The sequence below is a fragment of the Oryzias latipes genome, chromosome 18, assembly GCF_002234675.1.
Source record: "Oryzias latipes chromosome 18, ASM223467v1".
NCBI lineage: Eukaryota > Metazoa > Chordata > Actinopteri > Beloniformes > Adrianichthyidae > Oryzias > Oryzias latipes.
The window spans coordinates 8331920-8357711 of record NC_019876.2 but is presented as its reverse complement, the minus strand read 5'-3'; the positions used below and the strand labels follow the sequence as shown (position 1 = coordinate 8357711).

The 25792-nt window shown below is 40.8% G+C and overlaps 1 protein-coding gene across 4 annotated transcripts in view; it reads right to left on the bottom strand.

Moving 5' to 3' along the window:
• LOC101164594 (glucosidase 2 subunit beta) overlaps nucleotides 1–25792 on the bottom strand; it is a 191706-nt gene that overhangs the window by 15947 nt on the left and 149967 nt on the right. For 3 of the 4 annotated variants that reach the window (XM_004079742.4, XM_011487338.3, XM_011487339.3), the window contains exon 12: nucleotides 11047–11118. The exons of the other annotated variant lie outside the window; for it this stretch is intronic. In XM_004079742.4, the coding sequence (XP_004079790.1) occupies nucleotides 11047–11118 (72 nt within the window). The remainder of the gene's footprint in view (nucleotides 1–11046; nucleotides 11119–25792) is intronic. 4 annotated transcript variants of the gene reach the window in all.

The following is a 25792-nucleotide window of genomic DNA, read 5'->3' as shown; positions in this document are numbered from 1 at the left end:
GATTATTTTGTCTTGGAAACATTCCATCATAGCACAGCAGATTAGCCTTTGAACCAATTAGACCAACTCAGGCTCACTGCTTTATAGACACCATTAAAGGGTTGGATTGGGGGGTTAAACCAAAACCCCATAACTCTGCTGAATTAAGGGAGGGACCATTGGCTCGGACAACCCCGCCCCTCTTCCCCGTGTCTTTGGAGCTTGTGGCCCACCCAACGTATTTTCTACGTTAGAAATACCATTATTTGTTCATGATTCGCAACGATTTGAATAAAGAAATACTCAGAAATGCAATTATTGAGCTTAATTGTCTTAATATGTGTACTCCATGAGAAAAAGCCACAAGAACATGTTTAAAAACGCCATTTTCATCAGACTGGGTCTTTCAGCAATTGTTTTTTCAACAGAACAAGAGAGATACTGGATACTCCTGCACTTGTGTTAGCATGAACAGAGTTACAGCTTTTTCAGAAACTAAAAATCCAAAACGGAAAATACGGAATAAGCATAGTTCTCAAGTTTTTCCAAGTCCAAAAACTAACCTTTATTGTGTTTTTTTCTAACTGAAAGCACTTAATTCAAATGTTTTGTATTTCCCTTCACTCTTACAGATACAAGTCCAATTTTTGGTGCAATGATCATTTATGAGAATCTTGAAAAAGACCAACCACTTAGAAATACAACACAAACTGGCTTTTTTAAGGGCACAATAACATAATGTGCCTAGAAAAAAACAAAAAAACAAACAAACGTGTTTTCAGCCAGAGGTTAAAGGCTCTGTCTTTACTGTGGACTGACGGTTAAGAAAAAGAAGAAATCCAGCTTATGTCAGCCTTTACATTTCCAATTTAAACACTTATTGCCTTCACTTTAACGGTGGACAATTAAACGGGCTCAATGCACACCATCCTTGTGTTCGTATCTAAGCTAATTTCATCTCAATGATGATTTGTGTGCATAATTCCCTTCCGTTCATCCCTGTTCTTGAGCTGTGCTGGCCTTTTAGCGTTCTCCCGATCCTCATATTCACCTAACATAAAGCTGACACAAGCATTTAGCAGGATTAGTATAGAAGGGCTGTCAAATAACACCTCCCCCCCAAACGATAGCGCTTACACTTTTGTCCGCGATTGCAGCTCTGTGTCGGGCCGTTTTGTTAAAATGCAGTTGTTTTTTCCCCCACCGTTCCCCGATTTTGGGGTCGATGCTGAAATTCCTTGTGCCCGTTTGTAACCTGGATCCGAGTTGTTGTTTTTTGTTTTGTTACAGTAATGATCTTACAGCCGTCGTGCAATTGCTGTGCATTAAAATGGCCACCTATGGAGATAATTAGCTGCAGTACTTATCTGCTGTTTATCCAGTTCCAACGCAGCCACTGCAGAAAAACGGCAAGAGCGCAGTTATTAATGTGGAAAACTAAGGGAGATGATTTATTCCCCATCAGATCTTTTTTTGCGAGAGAATATAAAAAAAAAGGATGATTGACCGCACCTATTGGCCAAATCTCCTTAGAACCTGGAGTGGAGGCGAGGCTCCTTTTCTCCCCTCAAAACGGAGAGGGGCTTTGACAGCCTGAAGGCATTCACATCATTGTGTTTCCTTCTATCTGCAACCAACCAAGGTTTTTTTTTTGCCTCTTTTTGTTAAAATCTCCACAATAACGTCAAGTATTGCTCACAGAGGTCAGCCATTCTGTCTGAAACCCAAACCTTTAAACAGTCACTATAAAAAAACAAAATAAAATAAAAAACTGCTGCTAACCTGCAAACCGCCACCCCATTTGTGTTTTTGCGCCGTGGCCGGCACAGCCCACTCTCTCTGGGGTTGCTCTGCGCTGCCATTTCAACTGCCTGGCTCCTTCGCAGTGGGCATACGCAGCCATTCACTGTGGTTTCAATGTTGCTAGGCTACCTCACTTCTCCACTGTTTACGTGTTTGACAACCTACTGTTCAAAAAAAAAAAAAAAAAAAAGCAGTTAAAGAGAAACCTGTGGGTTTGAATACTGAGTGATATGAGCCTGCAAAAGGACCTAAACATTAACCCCCTACCCCCCATCGACATACACACTCAGTCCTTTATTTTCCATTGATTTGACTCACTCCGATGAAAACTGTGGTTTTAACACGGTCTTTGGGTGAAAATTAAGCTCAAAATCTGAGTATGTCTTCATTCAAATCGTTGTGAATCAGGAGCAGACGAAAAATTCTGTTGAAAAAAGTGACGGGCGGGGCACCGGCCCCCTGCACCCCTCCCTTCTGATGCATCCACTAGATCCATGTGTGTCCTTGCTTTCCTCGTCTGAGCTGGCATCTGGATCAAAACTGTGGGTTGTTGAAGGTCCGAGGGGCTGTAAGCTAGCAGGAGCGCAGGTAAACAGAGAGCTCTCAGCATTGGGGAGGGGAGATGTAGGTGTTCTGCGCCAACAGCCCCGCCCACAACTCCGAGGTAAACTTCTAATGAACTACTGCTGCTCTGCAGAAAGTATAATCTAGAAAACCACAGGTTTTTTACCATTTTGATAAAATGGCATCATCCTAATGGATGATCATCATAAAAACGACGACTGGAAAAGGCTTTTATATATATATATATATATATATATATATATATATATATATATATATATATATATATATATATATATATATATATATATATATATATATATATATATATATATATATATATATATATATTTTCTATACATGTCCAAAGTCTGGCTAGGACACCAAATGCGCCCCGTGTTTGAATTTTCACCAGACTGCTTTTATAAAGTCACTAAGGTGCGTCCTCAAGCGTTTTCTAAAAGTACGATTTTTTTTTATTAGGTTTGGCTAAATTACGTTTGAACTGATTGTGAACTTGTGGCAACACTGTTGTAAGACGTTCTAACTCATTTTTAAAATGTCAACTGGAAAACAAAAGAAGGAAGTTTCCACTTCTGGGACAAGTGGAAGTTGTCATGTTTTTTTTCTGGAAAACTGTTTTCTAGGAGGTCAGTATCTCCAGGGACTACCAGACAGGACAAGCTAACTGGGAATGAACGGTGCAAAAAAAAAACTGACCGTAATTTTGGTCAAAACGTATTTAGATATATTTGTTTTCCAAGTAAAGAGATGTAAATGAAGGCATTAAGGCAATAAAACGACCATTAAATATTTCCTTCGCATTAAACCCTAACTCACTAAATCTGTCCCTCTTTGTGAAAACCCCGGCTCTACAGTCTGCATCAACGCCACGGCGTGAAGTTCAGCTCCACATTTCCTCTCTAGCTGTTTCGGATGTTGGGCCTATTCTCGGCTCGGCCTGTCGTACGGACAGCTCTCAAGGGCGAAAGGTGAGCAAGCAAGCTGCTCGCCAGACGACACACCATTTTCAGAGCTGCTTTTCTCTCTGTCTCTCTCTCTCTTTTTTTCTCACCTCTCTAACTTTCCTTGAGTGCTCTCTGTGATTACGGGGGTAAAGCAGGTTGACCCCAGCACAAAAGAAGGTCTTGGCTCGTTTCGACCTCGTAGAGCAGCACACGCCAACCCCTCTGACCCCAACGCCGGGGCCACCTGATTTCCCAGGAGCCCCAAAACAAAAAAACAGCCATAGGAAGACCTCTGGGCTGACTCCTTCCCTCCTCTGCGGATGGTAATAAATCCTCCTCTGCGTTGCTGCAAAAAGATCTGTTCATCTTCCATTTTAATCAAATTCAAACACACACTTTTAAAGCATTCGTCTTTAAGTTTGGATATTTCACACAGTGCATGTTTGGACCAGTCAAACTGGGACTGAGGCACTGAAAGCCTCAGCAGAAACCATTTCCACGTGTTTATTCTGGGCTGCACTTGACATGGTCTCCATTAATATTTCACATGTGCTTCTATTCTTGGTGGAAGGTCATTAAAGTCAGGCATGACATTGACTTGACTTTAGTTCCTTAAGTAGTTACGGCTGTCAGTAGAAGGTGGTTTAAATGTTATTCCCCGCATGTTGCCGCATGTCCCGAGGATTTATGTTTTTGTAATATCAACTATTAGTAAAAAGTTTGGAAAAGTAAAAGTAAATATTGAGAAAAACCAGGAACCAAATTGGACTTTTTTAGACATAAATCAAAATCTTATGACAATAAAATCAGAAATGAAACAAAAAAATCACTTCACAGTAAAATTTTAGGAAATCTTAAGAAAATAAAGTCGAGCAATTATAAGAAGAAGTCAAAATAATTTTTTTTTATAAGAAAACATTATAAAATTATGAAAAAACAATTTTTTTACAGAAATAAAGTTAGACCATTTTAAAACAAAAATTAAGATTGTCTGAGAATAAATTCAGAAATTGTTAGAAGATAATCACTTCACTACTATGAAAAACAAAAGAATAATATTTAAAAAAATAATGAGAAAAAAGGCAAAACAATAGTCGAAATTTAGGACAATAAAATCATACAATTGTTAGAAAAACATCACATGTTTTGGGAGAAAACACGTCTATTATTATTTTTCAAGTTACGATTTATCGTGAAAAAAGTTGTAAAATTAGGATTTAAAAAGTCAATTTTTACAATAAAATCTGGAAAAACTTTAACAAAAAAAAATCAAGATTTCATGAGAATCGAGTCCAAATTATTATTATTTTTTGTTAAATTCACGTCATCACTGTAAAGTGGTTGATGCCAGAGCAAAGGTGCTGTGATGACATGAATTATGTTGAGGGATATGGTAGACCTAAGACAGTAAAACTCAGCTGTTAAAGGAATCAAAGACAGGATAGATATAGATTTTAAACTCCTTATAAACAATATAAATCTAGATTGTATCTACTCAAGTAAAACAGATACAACTGTATGTGATGATTGGTGGACCACGTTCAAAGACGCCGCATATCAAATCAATTTATTGAGCAAAACACCTTTATTTATTTATATAGGGATGATTTAGTAAAGATAGGGATTGCACCAACAACCTTTAAACACAAGAAACTATTCTGAATGAACTACGTAAGTGTGTGTGATATTCAGGTAGAGTGAAGTAACCGTTCTCCTTGATAAAAAACCCAATGAACTTTACAGCTTTTACATGAGGAGGGGGGGGGGGGCACGTCAGCATAAGATCAGCTGATGCGTTTGCTTTTTCATTTCGGAGCCTCCCTCACTCCGCCTCGCGTGCCCCTGGCTGCGGCCGCCAGGCTCGGGGTGGGCAGCGGGGGGACATTACGAAGATGTACGAGGCTGTCACGCCGAGATGGTGTTTTGTGGCAATGCAAGCATTTTCCTCCACTCTATTATCATTATGGGGGCCGATGTTATTGTTACAATAGCCATTTTCAGAAAGCGGCTGAGCCGCCGAGGCCGAGAGGCAGAAAATGCAAAACAGAGATATTGGAATTCAAGAGGTGGAAAATGTTTTGTATAATATCGACATTTACAGAAAATTGGGAGCATGCAGTATGACTGCTGCGCCTTTGGAAAATCAAGAGCAACAGCTACAAAGAAAGAAAAAAAAAACTCTAATCTTCAGATGATTTATTGTCCTTAAAGCAGATTTCTGTAGTTCACACAGCAAAAACCAAGCTTGAAGCAAAGCTAGGGCTTTGATTTTCTAAAAACCAAACTGGACATGAGCCACAACGAGAGTCTGTGCCAAATCTACCTATTAAAAATGGCACCGTGGAGCACACACCCCCTCCGAAGGAGCTCACACAAATATCATTTGAGTGAGTCACCAGCGTGGCGGCGACTCAGCTTCATTTTTATTGACAAGACCCCCTCCAAAAAAAAAAAAAAAATGTAAATGCTGTTTTGTAGACTCTGTCCTTTAGGGGCCTGGAGCAGGTGTGATAAATGCTGCCGTTTAAATCAAAGCACCCCCCCCCCCCCTCTCCCAAACTCCTTCCTCTACCTCCCTGGGGAGGAAGAGGATGTCTCTATGCAGATTGATTTTAGGAGTCCCTGCCATCCTCTGCGCAGCCTGACTGATGGTGTGACTGGATAAAAAAAATGAACTTTATGCCCACCATGTTAGCCGTGAGTCATTTGAACCCCCCTCCCACCCCCACCCCCGTTTCTGAGAAATAGACCTTCAAGACAAACTGAATGGAGTGGGATTGGTTAATGGTAAAAAGCCACTTTAAGGGTGTACCGGTACATGGTTTGTGTGCATTAAACTATCATTCTAAATCTAGAATTATTTTTCAAGCTAATATAAATGTTCAAGTCTCACTCCAATCATCTTTCGATGTTTCTATTGTCAGTGCCTTTCCCGTGGCTTTTTAAATTCTGATGATGCCGAAAAGCTGTTGTTTTCCAGGACATCGTTTCTATGTCTGAGTAGTGGGCGGGACCGTTTGCACAGAGTGCGCTCATATCCCATGTTCCCTTTGTTTACACTCTCTCCCACAACCCCAAACTAAGGCCAAATCCAAATTAATCCCCTACCTATTGCTCCAATTGTAGGGGCATTTAGAGCTGTAGTGGTGTCCAAAAGTGTTTTTTTAAGGAGGAGCCGTAGTGACTTCGGGCTGGATCTCCCTCTGCCGGTAGGAGGATGCACGTCGTGCTCGTGGCACGGAGGAGAAACGCATTTCCTCACGTGGGTGCGCTCTGAAGCACAAAAGTTTACATTTGAATGAATTTGTTTTTGTTTTCACATGACTTCTAAAGTTTTGAAACCCACGCTATGTATTTTCTGAGCGCTAACGTGGACGATCGACGACTATCGATGACGTCATCGAGGGGTAGCAACGTCCGACTTTCCATATCTCTCTGCTTGGAGGGCTAAATGTAGAGGAGGGGAGTGAATTGGGATTCTGACTTACATTAGCGGCGCAACAGAAACAGTGCAGAGACTTTTACCCACTCCAAGGAAAAAATGACGTTTTTGTGGCATTTTTCTTTAGATGTAGCATGCATCCACTTGGAGATCCAAGTCTGATTTGGCTCAAAACTGTACGCCTGGATAGCTCATCTATCGCTCGTCATTTTTGATGCACCGTTGTTGGAGATGTTCCGCCTACAATTTAGAAGTGAGTTTTAAGTCCTAGAAAAAGACTCAGGGTTTTCTATTTTTTTTGGTTTCATAAACAGCATAATCATAATTAAAAGACCAATGGGAATTCTTTGAAAATAGATTAAAAATGATTGGAGTTGGACTTTAAATAACAGTTTTTCCTGTTGGAGATTCACCATGAATAAAGGCAGTGCTAATCTGTTCCTAAAAAAAATAAAATAAAGCTGAATTTTCTTTTTTTGTCATTTTGGCAGAGGTTTTCTTCTTTCTGGTGGCTCGGCCCTTCCATACTGCGATGAGTGACAGGCAGCCGGGGTATGGGGGTCACACATTACTCACATTTAGCATTCTGTTCCCCCGTGTTTCCTTCACTAACAACACGACGAAGTGCTCGACTGTTCGCTGCGCATGTGAGTAGGTGTGAGAGGCGTCGGTGCAAAAAAGAACGCGGCCCCGCTTTGGACTTCAGCTAATTATCCACCTGAAGGAAACTCTACTTTTTTTCTGAGATGGAAAACTGCAAATAAATGAGCTGCAACATCTAACTTTAACTGGTAACAGAAGGCGAGTCTCGTCAGGCGACATAGCAATCCAAGAAAAGAGTGTGTTTTGACACCGTTCCTGCACATTTTTTCATTAAGTCTTTGTACCTTGTATTTGGAGAAGAAGTCACCATGATGTGGCTGCAGGAGCCAGAATAGCACTGCTTTTGAGAGGAGTTTAAATGAAGTTTTTGCAGATCCATTAATGTTAGTGGAGCAATGATTCCTCAAGAAATCAGTTAAAGTTTATTTAGAAAGAGCGCTTTCAAATGATCATATTTGTTTGGTCAATAAGCCTCACTTAAAATCCTTTTATTTTCTAAAAAATGGCGTTTCCCCAATGTGGGATCAATAAAGAATATCTCACCTGACCTGGAATGAGTTTTTTGCTCAAAAATCTTTCCAAACGTTTTATTACGACTACGAAGCCGCATCGCTTGATAGATTGTTAAAGCATTGTGGGTACTGTAGTCAGGAGCCTGGCGGAGTGATACGTACTATCCTTTAACATAATGAAGAGAGAAAGTGAGAGTACTGTTTTGTGTTTTATGTGGTACAACTGAACTTTGTTGAGAGTTATTGTCAAAGTTCCACTCATCTGTTGTGCTGTTCTCTCTGCAAAAGCTGACCATTACAGATAACAGAGACAAACATGAAGAACAACAGCTCACTAGAAAAACTTCCCGTCGATCCTTCTGACCAATCGTCTGTCTCTTGGTCCCAATAGGCCAGGGGTAACCAACACAGGGCGACCGCTTAAAGCGCTCGCAAGGCATGCTCTAAGAATATCACAATAGAATTCATTATAATTTTAAAAGGTATGATTCACGTCTGGAGCAAATAAAGAATAAAACGCCATGGTTCCGCAAACAAGTGTACCGTGAATTACTCCCTCTGCCCTCACGTGCGTCATTTAAATCAACTGTCCGTTCACACCGAAACGCAATTCGCGCGCCTTTCTTTGTTTTTAACGTACGTCAAAGTTGCTGCTTGGCGCGTGTTAAACTCGAAAAGCTTCAGTTGCGTGTGGGAGAGGCTTCCGTCAAAAGCTTTTCTCGACCTCCTCCTGGATGGTCAGAGATGAGCGTTATTTATTTTGAAGAGCTCTTCAAAAGCATCAATGAGCAGTGCGCGTCTCCATGTGTGGGTTCCTGAAAGCGTTCAGTCTCCCAGCGAGGAACAGCAGGTGGCTCTGTAACCAGTGGGAGGGGCTTGTAGCAGTAGAGGACACAGTGAAAGAATGGAACACAGTCAGTTCTGACATCCCCTAATTCTCTTACTTTTTAAATATATCTATCTATCTATCTATCTATCTATCTATCTATCTATCTATCTATCTATCTATCTATCTATCTATCTATCTATCTATCTATCTATCTATCTATCTATCTATCTATCTATATATATAGATAGATAGCAGACAGCAGACTCCTAGAAGGAACAATAGCAGACATTGAGGACAGTTACAAGTATCTTAGAATTCCGCAGGCAATGGCAACCTGGAGCAGGTGACAAGGAAAGCTGCAACGGCTAAATACCTCCAACGAGTAAGGCAAGTCCTGAGAAGCCAGCTCAATGGCCAAAATAAGACCCGGGCAATAAGCAGATACGCACTGCCAGTTATCAGATACCCTGCAGGAATAATAAGATGGCCAAAGGAAGAGATACAGACCACGGATGTTAAAACATGAAAGCTCCTCACCATGCATGGAGGGTTCCATCCCAAATCCAGCACCCTGAGACTGTATGCTAGCCGCAAGGAAGGAGGCCGAGGACTAGTGAGAATGGAAGCCACTATCCAGGATGAGACATCCAAGATCCATGAATACATCAAGCTCAAGGCCCCAAATGACAGTGTGCTCAGTGAATGTCTCAGGCAATGGAGAGCAGAGGATACAGTGCTGGAGGACAGATCCTCATGGGAGGACAAACCCCTGCATGGGATGTACCACCGGACCATAACTGAAGTGGCTGATATCAAGAAGTCCTACCAATGGCTAGAAAGGGCTGGCCTACAGGACAGCACTGAAGCACTCATCCTGGCAGCTCAGGAACAAGCCCTGAGCACCAGAGCCATTGAGGCTCAGATCTACCACACCAGACAAGACCCAAGGTGTAGGCTGTGCAAAGAGGCGCCTGAAACAATCCAGCACATAACTGCAGGGTGTAAGATGCTGGCAGGTAAAGGATACATGGAGCGCCACAATCAAGTGGCTGGAATAATATACAGGAACATGTGTGCAGAATATGAACTGGAAACCCCAAGGTCAAAATGGGAAACACCTCAGAAGGTTGTAGAGAATGAGAGGGCAAAGATCCTGTGGGACTTCCAGATCCAGACTGATAGGATGGTAATGGCGAACTAACCAGACATTGTAGAGGTGGATAAAGAACAAAAGGAAAGCCGCTGTGGTGGATGTGGCAGTGCCAAGCGATGGGAACATCAGGAAGAAGGAAGTCGGAACATAAGAAACTGGATATTTTACACGATGCAATGTCTCATTGACTTTCTCAGCTATATTACCTTTACTGAATTCTTGGACTTATGAGAGAAAAGGTCATTTAAACCATTACCTACCATTCCTGATTTGGTGGCGTTCCAGGTATGTTTCCCAGGGTAAGTGACTATTAACATGTAATTAGGGCGGGGTTAGGGTTAATATGCGATGTACACTTTGGCCACACATATTACATGGTCCTTTTCTGTGCTTGGTTGCACTTAAGACGTGCGAACAAAATCGCCCTTTCCCGGGTGTCACGTGACGCTGCACACAGAGGTGTGTGTAATGCATGGGGGGGGTCCTTTTGACAGCTAAAGCCGTGTGTCCGTGGGGACCGAGTGTAATTTAAAAAGACACTCAAGCCTATGGAGTAACATAACCAACCCCCAAGGTTATGGTCAATCATCAGCACGTCAGCGTTCTGGAGAGAATGAAGTCTTTGGAGATAGAGCAGTAATAACTGCAGCGGGTAAATAAACGTGCCCCATCTGTCATTGATCAAAAGGTTTGAAGACTTTCATTAAAAATGTGTTCATGACTGAAGGCTACAAGAAGGCAGAAACAAAAATATAAAAGCTGTTTGACTTCATGAAGACTCTAAATTAATATTTAAAAAAAAGGTACTAATGGGTTTCAAGGCCAAAAAACGGATTTACCTCATTTAAATGGAATCAATGGCAAGACAAAAATGACCTTTTTTTTTTTTTGTTTACTTCGCCAATGCATTGTACCAAAGCTTCATTAGAGAAAACCCAACCCCTTTTCTGTAGTTTTAAATACCACAGAAGTGAAGATGGTCTGGTTGATCATCTAAATGTCAGGACACAAAGAACATCTAAAGGGGTTGGAAAAAGTGTGTGTGTGTGTGTGTGTTGAGGGGGGGGGGCATAATAACATTTAATTCCACATAATGACCTCGACACGTTTCCAACGTCCCCGACATATCCTGGCTTGGAATCGATCGGGATTTTCATGAAGGGAATGAAAGAGACAGTGATTGAGGTACTTACCCCAATGAGACCTCTGTTCCAGCAGTACTCTTTTGTGTGATGTGATTGAATGGGCAGAGGGTGTACATGTACCTGCAGGGGGACACAGACAAGATGTCATCTCAAACAGCTTTAGTTGAACATCACAAATTGTACTTGTGGGGCTTATTCTTTTTTCTACTATTTAATCAAGTCAGTTTATAATATGCTGACACGCTGAAAAAGAATGAAATTCTTACTATTTATCCACACAGACTTACTGTTTTACCGTGAAACACATGAGTAGGGTAAGGAACCACAACCAAACAACTGCATCTGTTTCATTTTGAATCACAATGTACCAAATTTACTAGATTTATTTATGTAATTACAGTGATCCCTCGCTATAACGCGGTTTACTTTTCACGGTTTCGCTACTTCACGGATTTGCATTGTTCATTGTGTTCTGCATTCTGATTGGCTAAAAAGTCACTCCGCTTCTTCTCTACCTGTGCGTCAATAACGTTGCAGTTTAATATGTACACGTACGTAAAACAGCTTGCCAAATTTACATTACATACATACGTGCAAATCATCTTGCAATTTCGAGTTTCTCTAAAACCCATAGAAAAAAGAGCAACAACTGCCTATCACTATGTTCTCCTCCCGAACAAACACAGCTGCACCGCGGGCTTCAAAAGAGGAAAACACTGCAGAGTGGAGCCAGGATGCAGCGGCTCAGTCTGAAGAGCAGTGAAATACACCTGAGTCACTATTTGTCCCACTGTACTTTGTATTTTTTTCATAAGCATTTTTCATTTTCTCCCGTTTAATCCAATTACTCGGGTCGCGGTGGGCGGGGCTAATCTCCGCAATTCTGTTCACATTGATGATTAAAATTATTATTTGACATTACAGTACAGAAGTTCTTTGTTGAAAAAAAAAAACGTTTCTAAAGTACTTTGATTTGTGAAACAAATGCTTGAGCTTGTAAAATGGTTTGTTCTTTCTTTTCAATGTATAATAGAGTTTTTAATTGTATAATAATTGTAAAAAAAATAAAGGTTTCTACTTCACGGATTTTGCCTATTACAGGTTCTTTTTGGACCGTAACCCCCGCGAAAAACAAGGGTTTACTGTACATCAATTTTTAACCAATTTTATTGGTTATGCTAACAAAATAAAAATAACAAGATAAAATAACTACTAGAATTAAATAGAAAGTAAACATCTTTATTTATTCATTCTTACAGTAAAAACTAACAAAAAGCAGCATTTTTGTCTAAAGTTATACAAAAGTTTTTTTTTTTTTTTAAAGAATAAATTGATAATTCCTTTTATGGGCAAATGTTATTTCAACTAATCAACAACTAATTAATTTAGATCTAGCTGTAAAGCCTAAACCCAGATTAGGAATTTTCTAACTTGTCCCGACAGCTTTTGGTAGTTGTTTGACTAATTCTATTCCCAGCTGTCTAGTAAAATTATAAAACGATGTTTTTAAACCTCCAAGTGCTATTTTTACTATAATTATGTCGTTTTTAGCCAAAATAAGAAACATTTGGGTTGTTTTTTTAGGAAATAGTTTCTGCAGAGTGGCAGTAATTCATTAGAAATTTGTTGTGAGCGCGACTGTTAATCCAAGGCAATCCTGCCCCCTTTCCCCTTCCCGCCGCTGTCACAAATATGATTTTTTTCAAACAGCATTTTTTTTGTGTGTTTTGCAATTTTAGTGATAAATCAATGTTAGAATAAAATATACACACATTTTGGAAAACTCAAGTTGTTTTTATTTTTCTTAACCAAGTTATTATATTGCCAATTCGTAGAGCTGGTGTTAACATCAATATTTGCCACCAGAATGTTTGATTGCAAAGTACAAACAGGATTGGGGTTAAACTTTGTTTTTACTGCACAGTTGTCTGAGGGACATAACTTAAAAGAATGTTCAACAGTATAGAAATAAGTGGGTCCCTGAGTGGTTAATACTCTCAGATTTTGTTTTAACCAAAGCACTCTGCAATCCTAACTAGCACTGCAGGCAAGAGAGCCATAATTGGGTCGGTAAAAGTCAAATAAAAGTCGGCCTAAATAAAGATACTTCAGAGTTGAAAGGCTACCCATTGAGAGATGTGAGGAGGTGCCATTTACCCTCCCACCCGCAGCTCGTCCACTTGAGCAAAGGCAAGTCTGGAGGAGTTAACAATTAGCAGAGGCTGGCGCTAATAAACTTGTCGGGGACCGAGCCAGAGAGCGGAGGCACGAATGAACGCCGGCTCCAGAACGGCGCTGATCAAAGACCGCGATGGCGGAACTGACGGGGAGAAAGGAAACGGGGCTTTTTTCATTGACATTTGACTTGTTACTCTGACTGCCATAATACAGCAGAGCATGCCCAGGCTGGTGCAACCAGAGGAAGACGTGGAATGAGTGAGAAAGGGCGGGGGGCTGCACATGTGGGCTGGAAAGTGAGAGGATCAAAAGCTACAAGAGAGAAAAAAAGGAAGGGAGAGTCCTGAACATCTGAGAGTGTGGTAGCAGAGACGTAAATGACTGGCTGCTCTGTTCTTCTGTTATCTTCACTGGGTTGAACGGAACACATTTAATCTTGATCTGATCCGTCCATTTCAATTGCCCCCCCCCCCTCACCCCCCGTTTACGCATTTATCTTTAGCTTTTAATCTGTACAGAAAAATGGGATTCCTATGTCTAACATTAACTCAGGAAGCAATCGCTGTGACATTTGGTACTTTTGCAAAGTGAGAATTTTCCTCATGTCAAGGCTTTCTGCTGTGAAATATTGCAGTATCCAAAAATGTACATGCTAATACTTTGAAGGTATGTCAAGTTGTACAAATGAAACCATCATTTGATTGACTGTGATACCTTTCCTGGTTCCTGGTTGATTGGTATCATGGTCAAATTTGGGTGTTTTCATTTAATAAGAAGCTATTTTCTAAACTTTACTATTTTGCCTTTGCAGTATATTTCCCATGCATAGACTGAATTTATTTGTTTGAATTCTTCTTATTAAAAGGGAGCTGTCACACTAGAAAAATACAGTAGACTTTCCTTGAATTGATGGGAAATACTACAAAAATCTAGTATTTTTCTAAACTCTTTGTACACCTGTTTGGGGTTATTGGGTTGCTGGAGCAAACCCAGCTATTGTTGGGAAAAGCAGATAGTTTGCCTTTCTTTTGAGGGGCTAAACCAGGGGTCCCCAAATCCAGGCCTCGAGGGCCGGTGTCCTGCTGGTTTTCCAGGAACCCTCCCTTATTTGCTGCTGATTACCTGGATCAGGTGTGTTTAGCATATAAGGAGCTTCAATGGCAGGTTGGTTGGAAAACATGTTGGACACCAGGCCTCGAGGCCTGGATTTGGGGACCCCTGGGCTAAACAGAGACTGACATATCCGTAGCTAAAGGGCCATAAGTGCCTTGTTTCCACTGAGCTGTACAGTACGGTAATTTGAGCATTTCCATTATAAAGTGGACCCATTAAGCCGAACCGTACCATTTTTGGGTCCCTGTTGGTTGTAGATTGATAGAAAAATGGACCAGATCGCTTAGGGCGGAGCGACTGTTGAAACCTGTTGATTTGCTGAAGGTCATAATGACAAAAGAAAGCTCCAAGAAACCTTCTGTATTCCTCTTCGCCGCCTGCAATCTTCTCTTAAAAAACATGAAATGCTTTGTATATACGAAGTACCAAAAGCCAAGCGGAGAAAAAGAGGGCTGCTGGATGACCTCCATTGTTGTTGCTGCGTCACCCTGCATGCGCCGTGACAGTCCAACTATGAGTGAAAACGCTTCTACAACACGTAAGTGTAAGTAAAGGTAAAGTAGGTGAGACGCATGTGTGTCATACAGATTTTTCATTTTTTAAACCCCACCAAATCCTATGCACCGTGCAAGAGGCCCTTTGGTGCTGTATCTCCGCGCTTCTTGCATGCAGTCTGACAGTTAGAATTAGACATTGAGAGTGTAGTGTATGTGGGAATCTCATGGATCCTGTGCGTCCAGCATGTGTGCACGGTCAGTGAAGAGCAAGTGCTCACTCCTTACTATCGACTAGAGTGTGTTGTAAGGGTGCCATACAGCTGCATTGCCAGTACATTATGAGTGCGTTCAACGTACATCATCCTTATAGATACCGCACACACTACAAAGGCACATTCCATTTTCATGAAATCCCTTAAAGTGGCCGTACAAGCCTCAAGGAAACTGCAAAACATACTTGCAACCATTCTATAGATTGATTATAGAGGGCTTGGTTATAGGTTGGTGCCAACGTACAGTGGTGTACTGTGTGAATATGTGTGTGTGTGAATGGGTCTGTGATTTTAAAGCGCTCATACATGATCAAACAGTTGGTACTTCCGTGTTTCAAAAAGGACGCTACCTATAAGTCACTACCAAAGCTGTGTCCCAAGTTGAACTGCTTTAACTTTGGTCGTGATAGTTTTAAACCCTCCATGGACAACCACAAAACCCGCAACACCCGTATGGGTCAACCCCCCAAACAGGTGCATCCCACTAAGGCTTTACCCAGAAATATTTTGTTTGGACCATAGGAGAAACCATGACCTCAAAAAAGTCTAGCATCCGTAAACAGAACATGCAAAGTCTTTTTTTTTTATTCAGCAGTGTTGTGAAGCAAATACTGGAAAGGGAGGATTTAAGATCAAATGTGTCCTGACTAATAAAGAAAACACAAAGAACAGGGTCTCAAGGTAATATCAAACACTGACACATAATTTTCATAAAAATGTCAGTATTGAAATGGACAAATACAAACATTTCTGGCAACAGATTGCACCGATATAGTTGTGCTTTGACCATGAACTCTCTAAACGCATCAGAGCACCAGCACATCTGCAGCAAACCAACACGTAGGCTGTGTTGTGACCATCAGTCAGATATTAAGCTCTATCCCTTTTTCTCAACACAACTGGAAATGTACCTGCAGCTCCGACACTCACTGAAAGTTCCTGGAAAGCAACTTTGGAAGAAATGAATCCAGAATCCATGGAGTGAACAGCTGCTCAGTTCAACAAGAGCAAAGAGGGGCATCGGAGCACACAGCTCAATGGTAAGAGCTTCAAACCCAGTGTTACATTGTGTTTCTTAGGTTACGTAACAGCCATTAAGGTCGGTAATCTTCCACTTTAAGAAAAAACCTTTATTCAAACCTGTGGAAGTCAATGTCAACATCTCCACTGTGAGCGTTTGACTTCAGCTGCTTCTCAGTCACTGGACCTTTTTAACTTTTACCAAGTGCCAAACCCAGAATGGATTTAGACGTTTAATGAATCAAACCAATGAACAACATAAAGGTCAGGAACCAAAAAGTGTAATCTTGACTATTCTAACTTGGTTTTACATCTTCACTAAATAATAGGACACATTTTATCCAGTACTGGGCAAACTATTAAAAAATGGCAAAAATCCACAATCTCATTGATTCTCTAATAAACAGAAAAGAAAAATCCCACTAATTCTCAAACTATCGCCTGTTTCAATATGTTGCAGGTTTGGCAAAACACTGAATCCCAGATTGTCTCTGGTGGTTATAGGTTGGCGCCATCAATATGTGTGTGTGAATGGGTCTGTGATTGTAAAGTGCTCATTTTTTGACATGATGCATTTTTTAACGGTTGGTACTTCCGTGTTTCAAAAAGGAAGCTACCTATAAGTCACTACCAAAGCTGTGTCCCAAGATCAACTGCTTTAACTGTGGTCGTGATAGTTTTAACCAGAAACCCGAAACACGCATCTTTGCGTGTTTACATTGACGTTTCACTGAAAGGGATTTCTTCAACGTGCTTTTTCCAAGCATGGAATGAACGTAGCTTTGCGTATTTGTTACGAAACCATAGCAGACCTTCGGTTGACCATTTTTAGGAGAAGGAAATAGCTAAACCCAAACTGGAACCATCAAATGTGAAAGACTTGAATAAGTCAAATGAACAACGGTTTTGATGTTTGCTTTTCAAGTCTGAGAGGAAAACGTTTGACCAAACGTTCCCACGATAGCCCAGACAAGACGAAACATGATAGTCTAGAGGAAAAAAGAAAACCTGAAGCTGTGTCTCTTGTACCTCCTCGTTGTCACATCTGCCTCCTTACCTTAAGGTAACACATTTTTTATCTTTGTTCAATTTAGCCGAGTCGCCGTCTCCGAACAGAAGACATTGAAACAGGTAAACAAATAAATTAAATCTGTTTCTTTGTGTGAATGTTAGTAAGTGCAATCTGACCTTGGATCCTTGCCTTCATGTAGCCTCTGGCAAGACAAAACAAAAAACAGCCAAGACGAGGGATAAATGTGTCGCTGGTTATGGGAGGAAAAAAGTTCAAAGATATTACATATGCTGGGCTCAATATTCAGGCTGAAGGTGCGCCTTGATTAGCTGTTTGCCAGCAAGAGCGACGTCTCGCTTTCTGCCATCTGCGTTACATAAATGGAACACTGATGAAAGGTCAAATAGACGCATTTACACAAACTGTCCCCAGCTATCCTTAGCAATGAGCACAGTCTGCCTCTGAAGGGGGAAATATTGGCTGAAAAGCACATGTGGTGACGACGGCTCGGAGGAGAAAAAAAAAAGAAGGAAAAAAAAAAGGAAAGACTGGCAGCAGTGGAAATGTAAGAGCGAGAAACACCAGGGAGAACAAAGACAAAGACAGAAGGAAGGGCACGACTGGAGGATAAAAAGAAATAAAAAGTGCGCAAAAAGAGAGTGGGAGGGAATCAGAGTGTGCTGGTGACGGCGTGCATATGAATCACCAACTGCACAGGCTGCAAATATGACAGATGATTATGTGAAACAAGAGGGACACTGGTGGGGGGGGGAGGATACCAAATACAATTAAGACAGAAAGAAGAGACACAGACGGTCATTTATTAAACTTTTGATAATAATTAGACGCTTCAGCTCAAAAATGACAACGGTGAACTTTCCGCCGTGGTGCTGAGCTCCATGGGGTGTCTCCTTCTGTGTCCTTCGTTTCGATCTGTCAGCGCCCTGACAATGCGGCTCTGACACTTGCCATAATAAGTTGGTATCGCTGTATAAATCTTTGGCGGGGGGTTTTCCAGGGCCCGAAAGGTACAAAGCAGAGAATAGATGAGACCCACTCAGCCCCTAAGGGCAGGTTTTTCATTCTTCACTGAATCAGACAGGAGGCCAAAGGTCTCCTGTACCACCGCACCTTTCTCAAGCAAAACGAGTCCTATGCCTATAGGAATTCATCTGATCACACAAAAAGACAAAGGTGATCTGTTCTACTTAAATCCAAGAGTAGAAATACACAAATAAAATAGTTATATAACATGAAGAAATATCCGTATATTTAGCAGCTTTTATCATCATAATACTGATCTTTGGTTATCCTATAGGAGGATCTGAAAAAATGCTTAACACTTCACAAATTGAAGTTATCACAAGAAAAGCACTGATAGGTTAACATTTTAAAAGAAGGTGTTTGTTTTAATTTTTTTCTTATACAACCTTCTCTTTACAGACCCACTACAATGAAAATTGTTTTTTTGGTGTTTTTACTATGTTCTTGTGGCATTTTTTTTTTTTTTTTGGATGTTGCAAAACAAAAAATGTAAGAATAAAATTGAATTTCTGAGTATTTTCTTATTCAAGCCATTGTAAATCAGTAGACCACGAAACAAAAATGCAATTTGAAAAAGCTTGTAGCAGTGATGTAGAAGCTACATCCGGCTCTAGATCCATGTACGTCTTTGTTTTCCTCGTCCAAGCTGGCATCTGGCTTAAAAAGTGTTCAGCTAGATAGTGCTAATATTCTTCGGCATTTTTGGTGCACCAGTAATGTTAGGTTGGGGAAAGGGCATGTAAACATATGGAAAAAGGGAAGTGGGGTTACTCCACAGCAACAGTACCGCCAAAAAAATGCCTAAAAAAAGGCATAATCATAAAGACCACAGTTTATAATAGATCAAAAGATGATCGGAGCAGGACTTTTAGTCTTTTAAAAATGGGATCTGGTCAAACAGTGTCTCGCTTTTCACCAACTTGGAGAGGGATTCCGCTCTAAAAGCCAGCAGCAAGGTCAACCGATAGACACATGCACCCCAAAGAAGGGTTGATTCATGCAGGTACTGAGGGTTTGTGGGTTGTCAGGGCTTTTAGAGTATCGTAGAAAAGAGAAGAGCGCACTTCTTGAATTAAACAGGGGCGCTGCCATATTGGATAACTAGTGCTGCCCTCTATGGGATAAAGCTAAACCCATGCAAGAGAGGCCCAAGTCCAGGAATTTTGCATTAATGCATTTTAAATTGGGACTTTTTTTGCACACAATCAGATAGCTTTTCCCTTGAAGACCACAGAACATATATGATCTCTATTTTGAAAAATTGTGGACTTGGGCCCCTTTTGAACTTACCGATTCAATTGTGAATGAACCTGATCCAGTCTACGAGCAGGTTGGAAGGATTTCTGACCAATCGGCATCAACCTTAAAGTCCTTGTCTGTGATTGGACATAATTGTTGTGATTGCACATATTTCAGAGTTTCAAGTGAAAAATAATTTTTGGAGCAAACAAATTTTAGTTTGTTTTACGTTCAAAACAGTGAGTGTTGCACTTGGAATAATAATGGCACGAAAATCCCTCCAAAGTGAACGGAATGCCCATTTTTCTCTGGCAGAGATCCCGGAACTGACAGTAAGGCCCGTTAGGACTAAGGCATAAGCTATCGCTTTGTTTGACTGGTAATTCACAATTAAATATCCTTTTTTTTCAGTTGCTGTTATTCATTAATGTGGCATACAAAATGCGGAATAAGAAATTACCACTTTCTTTTCCAACTTTTGAAAATATTTCCATCATTAGGGGTTTTCATTTGTTCATCTTTACAGATTTGCTTTAGTCCATCAAGGTTTGTAGACGCTAATTTACTCGGAGCTCTTTTGCCCCCCCCCAACCTGTGCCATTTCCGTCTCTGTGAGTTCTAGACATTGGCAACCTTCTTTGGCAAAGCCTCGACTCAGTAGCAGAGCTTCTGGTGAGCCTGGGAACACTATCCTGTTGCTTGACCCACTTTTAGCCAAAGGTTAGTTGTTAAACAGATGGCGGCACATTTTACTCCAGAAATACTTTGGTACACAGAGGAGTTTATGGCCGATCCTTTGTATAAACTTTGACCCCCTTCGCCCAAAGGACGCCATCCCAAAAGTCTTCTGACTTGCTCAGATTGTACTTTATAAAAACCCAGTGCACCCCTGTTACTGCTTTCAACTTACAGCGTGACATACTTGCGAGGCCTTTTTTAACTTTGCTAACATGAACACACATGTTTAACATGGTAGTCCAGCTCTGTCAGGATGGAGAAATAAGATACCCTTCATGTTTTTTTTGTCAGTACTCTTAAGTATTGGATGATCTGACCTTGGAGAATGTTTGATGCTTGTTTGGACACTAATGAGCTCTAAATCTGACTCTTAAGATAACCTAAAAAAGATTTCCTGAATGTAATGTTGATCACAAAAGGCTCATATTAATGGTGGACACCAGTGGTCATTAGGTCTTGTAGTGAAGGGCATAACACAGCACCAAGAAGAATACAAAACTTGTGTTATTTTTCTGTAGAATGCTCTCGCACTAGATACTGAAACTGATTCCCTCTTTGTCCAACACTCTGCTGATGCTCTTTGACATTGTACTTCCCGCGGTCAAGCATGGATTCCTATGTTCTACACACTCTGACTCACTGATGAAGGGCGTATCAGAAACATAGCTGTTGGTTTACTTTCCACTAATAAATGAAGTGAAGCAGGGTTTTCAAATGCTTATATACCAGAACGCAACTTTTGCAGAGAGGGACCTCTGCAAGATGGTGCTTGACCAAATCAGCCAGAAGCCGAAATTATGCAACTTACCCTAACCCTAATGAAAAAGCATTCAGAATAGTAGAAAGACTTTTAATTAAAGCTTAAAATGCGAATAACAGAGGGTCGCAAGGTGTTTTTCCGAGTGACATGGGGTTCTTCCCGTTCCCAATGAGGACTTCCGGTTCTGGACGCTGATGTATGCACCTCTGGAAGAAAACGTTGTTGTTCACCTTTCAGCATTTTCCCAGGGGTCGCCACAGTGGTTTGGCAGAGATTTTTTACGCCGGATGCCCTTCTTGACACAACCTAGTATGTTTATCCAGGCTGGCCACCGGACCCAGACTTGAGACCTATCGTGGCTGCAGTTATGCAGTAGCAGACAGGGTCTTACCCAAAGACCCACACTGGATGAAGCTCTTCGAGTCCCCTGGGAGTCAAAACCTGGGTTCCCATGCGCCAGCCTTGCATTTAGCCAACTGAGCTATGCAGCCGCTATTTGAATAGGGACTAAATGTTTTCCTTTTTTTAGAAAACAATCTGTCTCATTTGTACATGATAGTAATATCCATCAACAACAATGCATTGTTTAGGTTCATGTGTGGTTATCAAGAGACAAGGGTTCTTGTGTTGTAGACGCCACTAAATGGGTTTATTTAACATTCACACCAGATGCACATCGTTCCTGAATCTTTGGAGTGATTGCCTGGTGTGTGTGTCAATGCTCATTCAACTGTGAAATTCAAGGGTCTTTGAAGAGCAGCATCTAGTAGCCTTGTCTCATTGAACATGCTGTAAGGCCAGTTTTGATTTATTTAGTATGTTTGAGCCAAGTTTTTTTTATTATTAAAGGTTACAATCCTGTTGGTTCTCAGGTAAAGACTTTCCTTTCCACTACTGATCACCTGCATGAAACGTCTCCAGCCAATCAGAAGCTAAAAGGGCAGGGCCGGATGGAGAAGAGGCTGGACAGTGGCCTTCCGGACCTTGCTTGTGTTGTCCACTCTTGGTTTAAGCAAAGATACAGTTCAGGATTTCATCTGTTGTGCGCAAAAAGAGAAAGATTCATAAAAATAAAATGTCTTAAGGCCTTGAAGAGTTCTTTTTACAGCTACCCCCTTAGCAATCGATAATAGTATCATTAGTGAGAAGGATTAAGAAATCATCTATAAAAGCTTCTTTAAGCATTAAAAATAGAATCAGCTAATATTAGCTTAGAAAATAATTATAGTTATAAAACTGTTTGAAATACCTATTTGTGATCCTTCATGTGTATTGGCCTACATCCATTTCAATAATTTTAAAATGTTTTATGGTTTTATTGTATTTTCAATTAATGGATTTTTATTTTGGAATGCTTGTATTTATTTATTGGATTTCTGTATTTGTATAGGATGTGCTAGTGTTGTGGAATGACCAGCTAACCCATATTGAATTATTAAAATTTTCTATTTCATTCTCATTTGCCCCCCTTCCAAAGTATTCTGCCCCCTCCCACCTCCCATATAAAGTGTTCTAGCGCCGCCACTGGATTAGTCATTAATGATATAAAGACATTAAAAGATTTAGCCGAATCTGAATTCTTCCCCTTCCCGAGGCTTCTCCCTAATCCTCCAATTGTTGGGGCATTTGGAGGGATAGTTTATTTCAGGGCTATGCCTCGGAGGGAGGCCGAGTCCTCCGTCAGGAGGGTGTTCCATGTTGCGCTGTTCCGCGGAGGAGAAGCGCTTTCCTTTCACGTGGGTGTGCTCTGATGCACAGACGTTTACATTTAAATGTAAGTACTGACTTATTGTTTTAGCATGACCTTTTTTAAATTTATAAAACCAATGTTTTTATGTATTCCCGAGCACTAGCAGCCCTGCGCTAACGTAGCTGACCCGCGACTATTGATGACGTCATCTAGCGGGAGTAACGTCCGAAGACACTAGTTTTCACAGAACTCTCCGTTTGGAGGGCTAAATGCAGGGGTGGGGAGAAGCTGAGGGGTAGGGGAAGAATTTGGATTCAACCTTTGACTAAAAACAACTCGTTCAGGGTTAACTCAAGCAACGGCGCAAACTCTCCAGTAGATCTGGATGTTAGATGTAGAAAAAAATAAACTTTAAAGCTAATTTATTCCTTCACTGAGATCTTGTCAAAAAGAGAGGAAGAAGAAAAACAGCAATTAAGCACATCTGCCACTAGACTGCTATGTGGCAGCGTGGGCGCAGTTCACTGAAGGTTACACTGCAAACTCCAGCAACATCAACAATGGCTGCAGGTAGCACTGTTTACTCTCAACGAGCACGCCACAAGTCAAAGGTGCCCTATCAGAATAAAACAACATTGTTAATTGTTTATTATCAAACCTTAAGAGAAAATCATTACTTCATCTTTATAGCCTACAGCAACTCACTGACGTGTATTTAAGTGAAAGTGCTTGTTGTTACTCAGTAGCTTATATTGTGAGTGTTATATAAAACTTTACTAATCCGTTGATTTTTTAACCATACTTTTTTACATAATGAAATGTTAAATTACAAATAAAAGTCAAGATTTTCCCCTCTATGTCTATAAGGCCACATCTACACTGCATGGTTCAAGTGACCCAATTACGATTTTTTCCTCTCATGTGGCACAGATCGGATATGACCGGTGAACGTGTAAGCAGGAAAAAAACGCATGGATTTCGATTTTCTCAGATCGGATACAGGCCTCATTCATATGTGGAAATAAATCTGATATGTGCTTAAAAAGTTGGTTTTAAGGAAAAAAAAAAAAGACTTTTGAATGGTTCCGTACGGTTTGCTCATTCTTGGTTAAAAAAAATTTTTTTTCTTTCCAGAATTCCTGAAATTTTTTGTGCAGTTGTGAAAAAAGCCTTTAAAATAGGTTGTTTTCTTTTGGAATAGTTTTCACCCAAAATGGAAAAAGCTTAAGCTTCCATAATAAAGCAGATTTAAAAACCTAAGTCGCTGCAGGCAGGCACAGTTCACAATGTAACCTCTAGAGGGCTTTTTGCACAAATATGTTTTTGTTTACTCTTATGCAAAATTAATTTATTTCTATGGATACATTTTATATTTTAATGAGAACTGTACCAGGAATGAGATCCTTGGGAATGGCCTAAGCGCGGCACTACGGTCACATATACCAAAATGCCACCTCGCTGTGGACATTGGTCATTGGCCGCCCGGGCACATTTGGAGGTGGCACAGTGGCAATCTAAACGAAAGGATATGCGTGGGAGAGGACAAAGAAGGGCTGCTTGGCCGGCTTATGTTCTCTCGGTGAGTTTTGAATGAGGAAATGTTTTCACAGGTTGTGCTGTACTAACACCCCTGGCAGGCGTGTGGCAAGAAGGCAGTAGCACAATAATTGAGTGATATGAGGGTCTCCAAGGGGACCCCAAATGTCTAAGGTGCAGTTAAAATTGGCGGGTAGGGCGCTGAGAAGACACCTGCTGCTTGCTGGCCGTGATGTCCAAGCCCCACTGACGGTCTTACATGTCTAAGGTGCAATTAAAACCTAAGGGGAGGGGCCTCCCTTCCATGGTTTGCCACTACCAAGTAGTCCTGAACCCCCCCCTCACCCTAATAAGTGATTACATGAGGAAGAAGGTAAGTCGGGGACAGCTGGTAGACTAGTCCCTGGTTGGTGAAAAAGCCGTCCCCCCCAGGCCCCCCTCTGCATTGGGTCTCCTCAGCCCAGGCCCCCGCCCCCCAAGCCCCGCCCCTGAGCCAATGATGGATGTCTATGTTTTTCATGTTTTCAACTTGAACTTGAAGAAATTCATAAACTGAGACACCAAATAAACCTTTAGACAAACTTCATCTTATGAACAGGATACAACATCCTTTTAGCTATTTAGACTAAACATGTCAACATTTCTTTTTAATGAATATGCATAAATACAAGTTTGATGGAAACCTATTGTGTGAATTACTTTCTATTATTCAATGCTGAGCTCAGTCTGAACAGGTCTATACAGTGGCCTGCCCTTGGTTTGGGTCAGGGGTGCAGGAAAACTGTACAGACTATGGCAATAGAGACACCAACACATCATCAAAAAGAAACTAAAGGTCTATTGAGAATTAAATACAGAACAGACAATTACGCCACAGTATGTACCTTTTCAAACATGATTAATATAACAAGTGGAGCATTTGGAAAAAGATCACATTATGAATGGGCGCTGAGGATGCAACATTTATTTAAATTTTCTGTTACTGAAAACATAGACATCACTGGTAAGACAGTGTTTTATGTCTCGGTTACCTTAAAAAAAGTTAATTTTATATGGCACTCTGAATTCCAGTCAGCTGTTTATCAGGCATGAATTTTATGTGTCAGTTGTAATAAACGTGAATAAGAAAAAGAGGGCTGAACATCAACCCATCCCTTCATCCCACACTAATTTTCCCTTGTGTATGATTGCATGGGCTGGACTGCTTCCATCTGACAGAAACTAGAATGTTATCTGTGGACGTGCTGGCAGTCTATCAAACACAAATATATAGAGGAAAAAAAACAATAAACGCACTTGCCTCAAAATAGCTTCAATAAACTCAAAAAGCAAATACACACCACGGACTACGGTATGAAACTGTTCATCTGGACGATGCTTTGATTGTTGGAAGGCTAGAAATGGAGGACGTTATTAAAAACATCCACCTGTCGGTCATGCTGGAGCCCAAACATTGCATATGGGGGGGTTTTTAGTGAAGAACTAACTTTCTAGCTAACAAAGCATGTAAGGATATACAGCATTCAACACAGGTTTTATATATTTCCAATTTTCTTCTAACCATATTCTATATAATCCATCGAGGCACATTGGAGAAAAGGAGTCGCTCAGTCCAGTTCTCATATACAGTCAATGATTTACACAAGCAGGGTATTTTGTGCTGAAAAAGATCTTGGTTTACTTCATAAGTTGGTT